The 12,505-nt window shown below is 35.9% G+C and overlaps 1 protein-coding gene across 1 annotated transcript in view; it reads left to right on the plus strand.

The window, feature by feature from the left end:
• The window catches only part of LOC145239956 (dolichol kinase-like), an 89,466-nt gene that overhangs the window by 47,185 nt on the left and 29,776 nt on the right, over positions 1-12,505 (plus strand). The window contains exons 7-8 of the mRNA XM_080103542.1: positions 575-622; positions 9,613-9,798. Of these exons, the coding sequence (XP_079959668.1) occupies positions 575-622; positions 9,613-9,798 (234 nt within the window). The remainder of the gene's footprint in view (positions 1-574; positions 623-9,612; positions 9,799-12,505) is intronic.

Consider the following 12,505-nt stretch of genomic DNA (forward strand, 5'->3'; position numbering starts at 1 on the left):
CTATTTTGCAGCTCTCTATTTTTTATGGTTCGTATAATATATATATATATATATATATATATATATATATATATATATATATATATATATATATATATACGTTTTGATTCTTGTTCAGAATCGAACCTAATTAAAAAAAAAAATACAGAAAACTTTTATGATGTATGTAACCCGTTATGGATCGAAAAAGTCATCTTCCAAAATTCATGTAAATTGATTAAGAGTAGTTTTTTTTTTTTCTTTTACTGAGAAAATCAAATTTATGAGAAACAACGATGGTGTGTGTTTCTTCACCATACTTAATAAAAAAAAGAAAGACAATTCAATTCGAACTACTGAGACATGAATTGAGATTAAAGTCAGCTTTGTATTGGCTACGATTTACTATCAATCACTAAGACTCGTAAAAAAAAAAAAAAAATGATTTTCTATATATGAAAAAATACTTGATAAATTTGTGTAATTTTAGGAATGTGATCTTCTCGTTTCATGATGGATACAGCATAGATTTTTCTGCATTTTTGGTCAACAATCTACATTTCTATACTTGTATATTTCTTTATTGACCCAACAGGCAATCACGCACAATTTGGATTTGCCAAACAAAGATGAACTGATGTCTGTAAGTCGACTTTGATATATTATTTATTTTCTTTTTCTCATTTTATAGTAGCGGGGGGTGCCCGGCGTTGCCAGGTGTGTGTGTGTTTTTGGCTGGGTGTTTGTTTTAAAAAAAACAAGCCTTGACGCACAGTTGGAAAAATAATAAAGTGTGAAAAAAAAACATGCGACTTGGCAGATGCCCATTTTTGGACGAGTTAATGATGTCAACTTTGAGTGCGGGACAGTGTTTTATTTACCGCAAGTCTGTTCGCTTCTTTTTTTTATACGAAAAAGCCTAATGCATATGCAGGGATCGAAAATTGTTGAATATTTATCTTTTCAAAGTCTGGCAAATTAAATAGACAGGCGACCCTGGTTGTTAACTTGTAGATATTATCATTTAAGCGTGATGTAAAAAGTTTTAAGAAGTTGTGAGGCGACCGATCGGTTCTCGGAAAGAAGCCCTTCTTGGACATACATGAAAACGCGCACACACATACACACATACACACACACGTACACACACACACGTACACACACACACACATTTTCGCTTTTATATTTATAGCTTACTGGAATGGGCAAAATTGCTTACAAGAATGGGTAAAATACAGGGTGGAATGATAAAATTGTCGCCCTAGAAAAGACAACATGATTCCACTTCCATTTGATGAAAACCAGTTTTCTTTTTAATAGTTGGCCAGTTGTGTACAAATTCCAAGAGTGATAGGAGACTTCTATCGTGTCTGAAAGGGACACAATGTTCAATGAGCGAGATCAGAAATGCGGCACTATACAACTCATACTCTCTACTGATCCAAGTTATGACTACAGGACCATTGCCAGCACCCTTAAAATCCATTGCTTGATTGCCACGAATAACAAGGACATGCCGATAGCCGATAGTAATGAAAACAAAGTTTCTGGTCTCGGTTATGGGCTTTGGTGTGGATTTAAGTGAGGGACACATCATGCCACCACACATCTTGGAAGTTGACTTGAAAGTCAAGACTAAAGTGTGCCTGGATGTGCTGAAGACTGTGATAATCCCCTGGGGCAATCAGGCGTGGTTCAGAGGAAGTACTACGACTTTGTACCCTTCTCTCACTGGCCCCCTTCCTCCCCCCGGTCTGAACCCGTTGGATTACTTCATTTGGTCATATGTTGGGAACATCACCAACATGACCTCCCACAACACCAAAACCAAGTATTCGCTGAGCTCCCACTTGTGGAGTAGGCATACTCCAAGTTCCGGACTCGTATTAAGGCAATGATTGAGGTTGAAGGCGGCTACATTGGATAGATGTCAGCTGTACAATTCAAAATCAAGTTACTTGAATTGATTTTTTCCATTAAAATTTTAAAATAAAGCTGTAGTGTTGTTTTCTTTAGGGTGACACTTTTATCGTTCCAACCTGTAGAAGATTGAGTTGAATGAATCATCTATATATATATATAAAAGCGAAAATGTATGTGTGTATGTATGTGTGTCTGCTAAAAACTTTCAACAGACAGAACAAAAATTCAAATTTGGTCTCATATGAAAGCCCCATCCTTCGCCCGACAAATAGCGAAAAATTGGCCAAGAACGTTAATTTTTCACCCTGAAATCAGCACTTTTCTACAGGGGAGGGGGGGTCAGCAAAAACCGTCCTCTCATGACGAGATCGGTTCTACGCATACGTCAGACGACGTCATAACCTGATTTAGTTTAAATATTTGAAGAACTGACTCAATTTCATGTACGTCGTGTTAGTTCGGTTGGTTAGAGCGTTGGGTCATTATCTAAATGTTTTGGGTTTTAATCGTGGTGTGAGATGCCTTTAGTTTTAAATTTTAATATTGAAGCAGGGTTATTTAAGCCATTTTTCACGTAACGTTCGTTTTTCTGTTTTTTTTTTTTTTTTACTTTGCTTATTCTTAGGTTTTCATTAACACCTCCCCCCCACACCGACTGCCCACACACACCCAAAAACACTCGGCCAACACTGGGTACCCACCGATTTTTAAAATTTTAATATTGAAACAGGCCATTTTTTACATGTTTTTTTTTGTTTTTATTTTTCAGATTTTTTAAAGAAGTTTTAACGTTCGTTTTTCTGTTTTCTTTTTTGTTTTTCCGATTTCCTTACATTAGTTTTTTTTGTGTTTTTTTTTCAATTTTTTTTAAGTTTTAACTTTTAAAAATATTTACTTTGCTTATTCTTATGTTTTTATTACCCCCCCCCCCCACCACCACCACCACCACCATCACCGCCCGGGTACCCCCCCCCCCGCTTTATTTTTCAGATAAGTTTTAACATTCGTTTTTCTGTTTTCTTTTTTTTGTTTTGTTTTTTTTTACTTCGCTTATTCTTAGGTTTTGATCAACACCCCCCACCCCCGCCCGAGCACACACACCTCTGAACACTCGGGCAACGCCAGGTCCCCCTTCCCCTCCTCGCTAGTATATATATAAAAGCGAAAATGTGTGTGTGTGTGTGTGTGCGCATTTTTTCTATGTCCACCAAAGGCTTTTTTCGCCAGGCTTCTTGGTCAGGTCACAAGTAATTCCATCTCAAATCATCCAGACCAGACCATGACACCCTTACCTCTCAGATTTTTTCCAAACTTTCACCATATGTTGGTATCATAAAAACTAGGGAATCCTGAAAATTTGAGTTTTTAATTCTAAGTGGTTCCGGAAATATCGCAATTTTGTTATTCTACGTATATCACGTCAGGGTGCAAATTACGAAATTACGTTTTGGGGCATAAATCAATTTCTAAACTAGGTAGAACCTTAAAAATTTGCATGGACAAGGTTTTCCACATGAGGAATCCAAAAATTATGTTTAAAACCTCTGAAAATGAACTGTTTCTGAGTTATTGAACTTTTAAGCAGAGATTTGGGTATTGGTCTAAGGCGACCCAAAAAAGCATGTGGCACTATTAGAAATTGAATTTTTTTTTTTGTTCCTAGACATTCTTGATAGTCTGAACTTAAATTTCTCCAAAAAAAGTGTTTAGTTCTTTCCTCATTAGCTCACAATCGAATCTCAGAGATAGGCAGTTTTACGGGCCTCACTTCCAGACAGAGCAGTGTACAAGGAGTCACTTGACTTCACTATAAACAGGAAATCCTGAATTTTATTTTGACTTCCTGTTCATTTAAGAAGTGGTATTGCTGCTTTCTGGTGTTTTTTTTTTTTTAAGTTGGCTGAGACTATTTTGTTGGTTTTTTTGTTTGATGCAAGGATGCAAGTAGCAGGTAAAGCCAAGTAACCGGATAGCTCACAATCGAACCTTAAAAATTGGCCAATCACAGTGGACAATCCCAAATAATAAACTACATGTGGTGAGGATACAATGTGTTTCTAGCATTTATGAACCCCTAAAAGTTCTCACGGCCCCCTGTGATTAACCCATTTTTAGGTTTAATTGTGAACTAGTGAAGAAAGAACAAAAGCCCAATTTTTCTGGTAATCAATGCGGTGGGTACAGATACTAAGAAACGGTACCTATGATGGGTGGGTACATGGGTTGGATTTTTTGGCATAAAAATATGGACAAATTTGATGATGAAACCCGAACAACCTACCTATGGCGTGCTGGTTTATGTGAGCGGGAAAATGTAACAACTATCTGTCTCCGTCATGAACAGGTTTTGATAATGCAATTGAACGCCATACAATCAAGTGCTGTGGCGTCTTGAAAACGCACAAGCATAAAGTTCACGGGAGAAAATGAATCACTCTCGAGATGGCGCAATATTTACAAGCCAAAAACTGCACAGTTATGCCAGGGTTCATGCTTTGCCGACAATGTGACAAATCCTACCAATATCTCATCAATAAAAGTTCCTCTGACACAAGCTCCTCAGGTGATGTAGTTCATTTTCAAAATGATTTTAATGAAGATGCTCCAGCTGATGAACCATTTGAAATGTAGAAAACACCAAGAAAGCAGCTCAACACTGGTCTTGAAATGGTTGGTGTCTCTTCAGTGAAGCTTCATAGTGTGGCCAACCATAGTCATCTGAGCAGTGCCAAAGAGAAACTCAGGAAAGTGATGAACACATACAAATCTGCCCTGGCAGAAGTCTATTATGTTGAAGGAGATATGCTCGATACATCTGATTCTGATTTTGAGAAAAATGATGTCCAGTGGAAGACTGCAGAGTTGGATCGACTTCATGATTAGATGCGAGAAAAACTGAAAACAGCTACGTACCCTCAGAAGATCCAAATATTGACTGGTACCGGACAAGTGGTCACGTGAATTTGCTGCTCAAGAATTTGGAGTGAGTGAGTACCTGATTCGGACGACCTGGGATCTGAAAAAGGTTGGTGGCATTATAGCAACACAAGATCCAAAGAAAGGAAAATCCTTTCCTCAGGAAACTCTTGACCTGGTACTGAGTTTTTATGAAGATGACGAATACAGTCGCCAGATGCCAGGTAAAAAGGATTATGTAAGTGTCAGACGGAATGTGCACAAACAAAAGCATCTGGTTCTTTGTAACCTGTCAGAAATGTTTGCTGCATTCAAAGAAAAATATCCAAATGTGAAAATTGACTTCTCCAAGTTCTGCTCTCTTAGGCCAAAGTGGTGTGTCCTCGGTGGTTCATCAGGGACCCATTCAATTTGTGTGTGCAGCACCCATCAAAATGCAGTGTTGCCTGTTGATGCAATTGGTTGGAAATGCACACACAAAGACTTGATTGAGAAACTGGTTTGTGACACAGATAACAGGGTCTGTATGATGCATCGTTGCGAATCATATCCTGGGAGTTCAGCTCTGGAACAGTTCGTGGACGATGAACCGTCACACCTGGATATGGAGTCTGAATTCCACTGCTGCCAATGGCAGACAACTGATCGAGCTTCCCTGTTGACACTTACAACAACATTACAAGAAGCTTTTTGTGGAGAAGATTAATGAAATGACTCAACACTCATACCTCACCAAAGCCCAAGCACGTTATGTGAAGCCAAAAAAGAAAATTTGTGAAAAAATGAAGTCATGGTATTGGGGGATTTTGCTGAAAACTATCAGTTTTTCATTCAGGATGAGATACAAGGTTTTCATTTGAGCAAAGAGTACTGCACACTTCACCCCCTCGTAATATACTACAAAGATGGAGTGGGAGTTCTACAGCATCACTCGCTATGTTTTATCTCTGACGACAATACATACAACACTTGCTTTGTTCACAAAATACAGAGCATGATGATAGATTTGATTAAACAACATCTCACAGGTATCAACAAAATCGACTGCTTCAGATGGTTGTGGTGGCCAATATAAGAACTTTAAAACTTTCTTGATCTGTGCTTCCACAAAGATCATTACGGTATCGATGCTGAGTGGATATTTTTTGCAACCAGCCATGGGAAATCGCCTTGTGATGGGATTGCTGGTGCCGTTAAATGGCATGCAGCAAAGCGAAGCTTGTGGAGACCATTGAACAACCAGATTCTAACTTAAAAAGCAATACTGGAAGTGTGTCAAGCTGAAATGAAGTCCATTGTGTTCTTTGGAATCGACAAGGAAGACATGGTTAAAGTGAGGGATAGAATGAAGAGGTTTATGGATGGGAAAACAGTATCCAGGACGAGAAGTAGTCATCATTTTCTTCCACAAACTCGATGCAAGATTGGATACAAACTCTGTAGCGAGGACAATTCATTTGTTGACATTCACGACTTTAAAATTCCCGCTCATGTTGACATTGGGATGTTGCTCCTTCGACGTACATAACGTGTGTGTACAACTCGTTCTGGTGGGTCAAATTGGTTAAGAAAGTAAACCTCAATGAAGGTGATGTTGATGTTCAGTTCATGCACCCCCATGGTCCACGTAAGACTTTCAACTGGCCTCACAGTGCTGACCTATGTCATGTTCCTTTCAAACATATCATTTGTAGCATTCACATGCCTAAAACAAACTCAAGTGGAAGGAGTTTTACTGTTTCTGATAAGGATCACGATAAAACCGTGACAACATATGATGCCTTACACTCATAAGATGTTGTGTTGTTGATAGTTTTTGACTTTAATGTACTATCGTGCCAGAAATTCAAACCATGTACCCACCCAGCATAGGTACCGTTTCTTAGTATCTGTCAGAGGTTTAAAACGTGATTTTTTGATTCCTCGTGTGGAAAACCTTGTCCATGCAAATTTTTAAGGTTCTACCTAGTCTAGAAATTAATTTATGCCCAAAAACGTAATTTCATAATTTTGCGACTTTGTGTCTTGCCATGATATACGTAAAATACCAAAATTGCGATATTTCCGGAACCGCTTAGAGTTAAAAGCTCAAATTTTCAGGATTCCCTAGTTTTTATGATTCCAACATATGATGAAAGTTTGGAAAAAATCTGAGAGGTAAGGGTGTCAGATATTTTTCTGGATGATTTGAGATGGAATTACCCTCACTCCTTAAAACTTTTTATATATCCTCTAGATAATATTATCTACCAGTTATGACCGGGGGGGGGGGGTCGCGTCTATCTTTAATTTGCCCAACTTTTACGCGTTATTTTTGAGATTTTTTTTCAGTTGCCACGTCTTCGTTACGCTTTTCAGTATAAAAAAAGCGAATGCTGGGGCAGGGGAAACAGAAACTGGTTTGCAGCACCAGACTTAGTTTGGCCTAAATACAGTCAAACATCATGCGACTTAACTTTCTTGCACCTGTCAATTTCACTTTATAAACGTTAAATTAAGACACTTTTCACTTCCTCTCCCCTCGTGGCTGAGATGGTTAGGAGTCACGTTTTTCGTTTCCACGTTCACGTCAAGGCTTGACGTTCAAGCCTACCTTCCTACTAAAACTTTTCTTTTACACCTCCAAACACCCGGGCAACGCCGGGTACCCCTGCTAGTCTACAATATAAATCTCACCTATCTGTTTAAATGTATGTATGTATGTCTGCCTAAAACTTTCGCGAAAGGTGACGGATTTTCAAGTATTGTTTTTAAGCTCGAGTCTTCAGACGACAAACATCGAAAAATTAGCTAAAAACATTAATTCCTTCACCCTAAACTGGACACTATTCTACAGGTAGGGGTCGCTTTTTTCGCCGATATTTTCTGAAAGTCATCCGCTCTTTTCGATTGACTAGCCTTAATTTAAACCTTCATCACTTCCGGTTTGGTGATGGACGCAACAGCAAAGGCGTCACGTTTTTTCACATTCTTTTCTTTCGCGGTACGGGTTCGAGCCAGCTGCTTACTACCACTTTATTTATTTATTTAATTTTTTTTTTGCTCCATACACACCTCCAAATATGCCAGGTACCCAGGTTAGTGTAATATATAAAAGGAAAAATGGACGCCAGCGTTTGTGTATGTTCGCCAAAGGCCTTTTGCATCAGTTAAATTCCGCAGGAAGTTTTCACATACTTCCCAGATCGTAATATCTCGCATTTGCAAATGGACATCCTTTCTTTCCTTTTTTTTTTTTTTTGATAGTTAAAAAAAAAATTCCTAACATGCCGTTGTCTCGAGTGTTTCTTTGTCTTTATCGTATAATAAAGTGAAACTATTCGAACGCAAACGACAGCTTTCTTCACTTAAGTAATTATATATAAACGTGAAAATGTATGTTTGTATGTCTTGCAAAAACTTTCGACACAGGCCACGGATTTTTGCTAGATAGGTATCATTTTAAAACTCGAACCTTCGTCTGACAATATAAAAAAAATTGGCCAAAAAAATTAATTCCTTCACCCTAAAATCACCAGTTTTGTTCAGGGAGGGTGTAGCAAAAACTCGTTCCTACATTTTCCCTTTTCCACGACTACTGCGACCATGACATCATGATTGACCTAGAAAACGTTCATATTAGTTTAACGTGCTGGTTTTTTAAACGTTTACTTTTGTCAGTAATTAGTTGTTTGTCACTTTGGCATATGCGTAACGCGTCTAGCTTTTTTTTTCCGCCTTAGCCTCAATGTCTTTTTATATATATATATGTGTGTGTGTTTGGGATACAGTGAAGTCACTTTAGTTTTTAAGTTTTGTTTGCAAGTTTTTTCTACTTATACAGAAAAAGAAATAAAATTTTGGTTGTAAAAGAGATAACTGTTTATATTATACAGAAAAAGAAATGAATTCTACTTATACAGAAATAAATATATAATTATATAAATTCTACTTATAAAGAAAAAGAAATAAAATTTTTCTACTTATACAGAAAAAGAAATAAAATTTTGGTTGTAAAAGAGATAACTGTTTATATTATACAGAAAAAAAAATAAATTCTACTTATACAGAAATAAATGTATAATTATATAAATTCTACTCATACAGAAAAAGAAATAAAATTTTTCTACTTATACAGAAAAAGAAATAAAATGTTGGTTGTAAAAGAGATAACTTTTTACATTCTTCAATTAAAATAAAAGTTTTACTGATATAGGTTTTTTTGTCCAAATGTTTCCTTTTATTAGATTGTCTTAGCCAGACTAAGTAATTTTTAAAATAAATTGGGGCAAAATATGTTATATTGCCAATAACATGGTACAACAATAATTAGTTTTAAAAATACTTAATCAAAAAACAGTTTAATTTGTAAGCTGAAATGCTACTTAGGTCCAACTTTGAAAATCTGATAAGATAGATATGTACAAACTGTAACTACCCGGTGTTGTAACGAATTGTTTGCACATTTTTAAACTTAAGGTAAACAACTGGTATATTTTTCAATTTACTGGTTTAAAATTTTACCTGATTATTTAAAATGTTTTGTATTAATGGTTGTCTGGGTTGGATGAAATAACATTTTAATAAAATTGTAGTGAAATATATTGCAAAGAACATGGTACAACGGAGCCAAATAAGAATTGGCTACTCAGTAGTAAAGTTTTGTTTGTAAGCTTATATGCTATTTGGATCAGATTTTGATAATTTGACAAGACACCTGTACATGTATAAACTTTCCATTTCACATCAAATGAAAACTATTTTCAATTTTAACAAAAATGTTTTCCTTTCTGTTCAAATCTTTATCTTTTGTAGACATTTGTGTGTTGTCTTATGGTAGCAGTGATAATTTTCCATTGTTTTCCGGATCCGTTAAATGCTTACAGATTTTATGGAACCTACATAGGAATCGGCATTGTGTTCACCATTTACTGGTGCGTTCGTTTATATCCGTATGAGTTATCGACTGTGATATCCAATTTTGATATATCTCTTTTCAAGGTGAGTGATTTTTGAATTAAAAAAAAACTTCGTCATTTAATAATCAGTCAGTTTTCTTTTCAACTATGATAAACTATCAAAATCTGTTTACATTATATATATATATATATATATATATATATATAGTAATGAAATCAAAAGTATGTAGTGTTTTTGATTTTTGTTTTTTACAAGGTGGTCATCACTTATCAAGGCCTGGAAGCCACTCGGGGATAAGGGTTATTGCATGTACAGTATGTTAATGTTGAGATTTGATAAAGTGTCTTAATTAAGGGGGGGTCATCAGGAATTTGTTTATGTTGGACTTGAAGACATCCAAGTTATAGTCAGGTGGGAAGCAGGCAGACAGAACAGAGTTCCACATGCGGGCACTTCTAAGAAAGAAGCTTTGTTCATGGAATCTACGTTTTGGTTTTAGCACAGATGAAGGGTGGGGAAAATTTTTGACAGTGGTTTCAGCTAGATGGGGGTTTTCAAGAAAGATCAGCAAGGGGGAGGGACCAGGGATTGGAGCTCAGACGAGCACCTGCTATGGAAGTAACAATAAAACAGACTCGCAACGTCTCTCCTGTGGGAGAGAGGTTGCAGGGAAGAGAAAGGGGCATTCCCCACAAAGCCACGAAGCCTATTTTGTACTCTGTCAAGGTTATTTACCTGATATACACCAAGGTAAACCTCAAACTAATATAAATGACAGTATTTATATATAGATAATGTAATCCCAACCGAATTAAAAAAGCTCAATACGCAATAGACAGTAGAGCTTATTATGAGAGAAAGAAAATAAAAACTGTAAGTTGAACTTTACAAAATTTATTGTTCAACTGAATACTCCAAAAAACAATTTACAAAGTCCTTATTCCATGGAGTTTCAAATAATGCTATTCTTGCTATTCCTCTCATCAGAGGACATAAAGAAATCAGCAAATTATATTTGTAGCAATGCTAGAATTTGCTAGTTATGACTATTATTTATGACTATTATTTATGACTATAATAAATTGCGGTTTCACTTAACGCCTTAACTAGCAAAACAGTTAAAAATAATCTATACCATTCGGTACGGACCCGACCATGGAAGATCAGATAATAAAAATAAGCATGAATTTATAAGACCAAAAAATTCAACCTTGATCGCCCTTTGGGGCCCGTGGCGCAGTTGATAGAGACGTTGAATCTCTATGAATTGTCTGAAGATAGCGGTTTCAATCCTACGCAAAGCCAGCCAGAGGCTTACTTGGCCAAAAACGTGGTGAGACGACAACAACTATAGATGGCGGTAATTGCAGTGAATGCAGTCAAGAGATTCAGAGTTCCTATCCGTCGCGGTTATCACCTGACGAAGGCCAGAGGAATGGTTGGCTGAAACGTCGTGAAACAACAAAGAAAAGATGAGGAAAATAGTCCGCACTCAATTTAAAATTAATATACATTTCTGTTATATAAAATTACCAAGCATCCACAAAGACTTCATCAGTGCATAACTCACCATAATAATAGTAATACACACGGACGAATATATATATATCACCATAATAATCATGCTTAAAAAACATAATGCATCCAATATTCATTTCATTAATACATATTTAAATTAGTAGTTTTTCTCTTTTTAACACTCCAATCAAAAAACCTTCCTCAGACTCTGTTTTCTGCATTTAATAGTTTCTGATAAAGTGTCTCTGCTATATTTGTCTTTTTCGTTTCTGTTGAAATGCTCGTTTGACTTACAAAAAACATCCACACTCATCGTCATTTTTATTAAACCATAAACCATATCTCGATCCTTTTGCTATGTACTCATTTATCCATTCTGCAATAAGTAGATTTTATTCATGTTTTATTCGTTCTTTCAATCTGTTCCTATCACAAAGTGTTCGTGCTCTTCATTTTTTTCTCATCTTCAATAATTTGCGATTGTATTTTTATATCGTCGGGTTAGGGTTAACGCTTCAACATCCATAAGATTGTCACTTAGTGCTAATTTTAATTAGAACTTTATCCGTTACTCCACGGGCCTTTTTAGTCGAATTTTGAAAGCCTTCGAATTCAGAAATATAATTTGAAACAACTGTCGATCTCGGTGGTAAAAAAGATACCGGTGCAGGTTCATTTTTTCGGGGGGGGGGGCTATCTTTCCAATCATTGACACCGTAATTGACTTACAATATATATATATATATATATATGTATATATATATATATATATATATATATATATATATGGATATATATACAATATATATATATATATATATATATATATATGGATAATGTCCTTTAATTATGGTGTAATCTATTACGGTAAAATAAATTTATGGGGTTGGTGTTAATTTGGTCCATATTTCTAATTGTTCGTTTGATTTGTTCATCGACTATGAAATTAGGGAATTGGTTATTTATTAAAACGTGTTTAATATTCTTCAATTCGCAAGGAAATACTTTTCTATTTGATGAAACCATTCTGGCTCGATTAATTCGATTGCTTATAATAGTTATTTTATATCGGTATGGGCATTCGCTTTTATAGTTTAATATACAAGAACCGGTTGCAGTAGGCTTTCTATACGGATAGGTAATGAATTGATCTTTACTAGAGTCTATGCGAACGTCGGGAAATGGAATGCTATTATTTTTATTTAGTTGTAGGAGTTTGTTTATAAAATGATTTTAAATTTTTCGATTTCGTTAATATTATCTGCAAGGA

This window comes from Euprymna scolopes, chromosome 19, assembly GCF_053919585.1.
Source record: "Euprymna scolopes isolate OS-2025 chromosome 19, ASM5391958v1, whole genome shotgun sequence".
In the NCBI taxonomy this organism is placed as follows: domain Eukaryota; kingdom Metazoa; phylum Mollusca; class Cephalopoda; order Sepiida; family Sepiolidae; genus Euprymna; species Euprymna scolopes.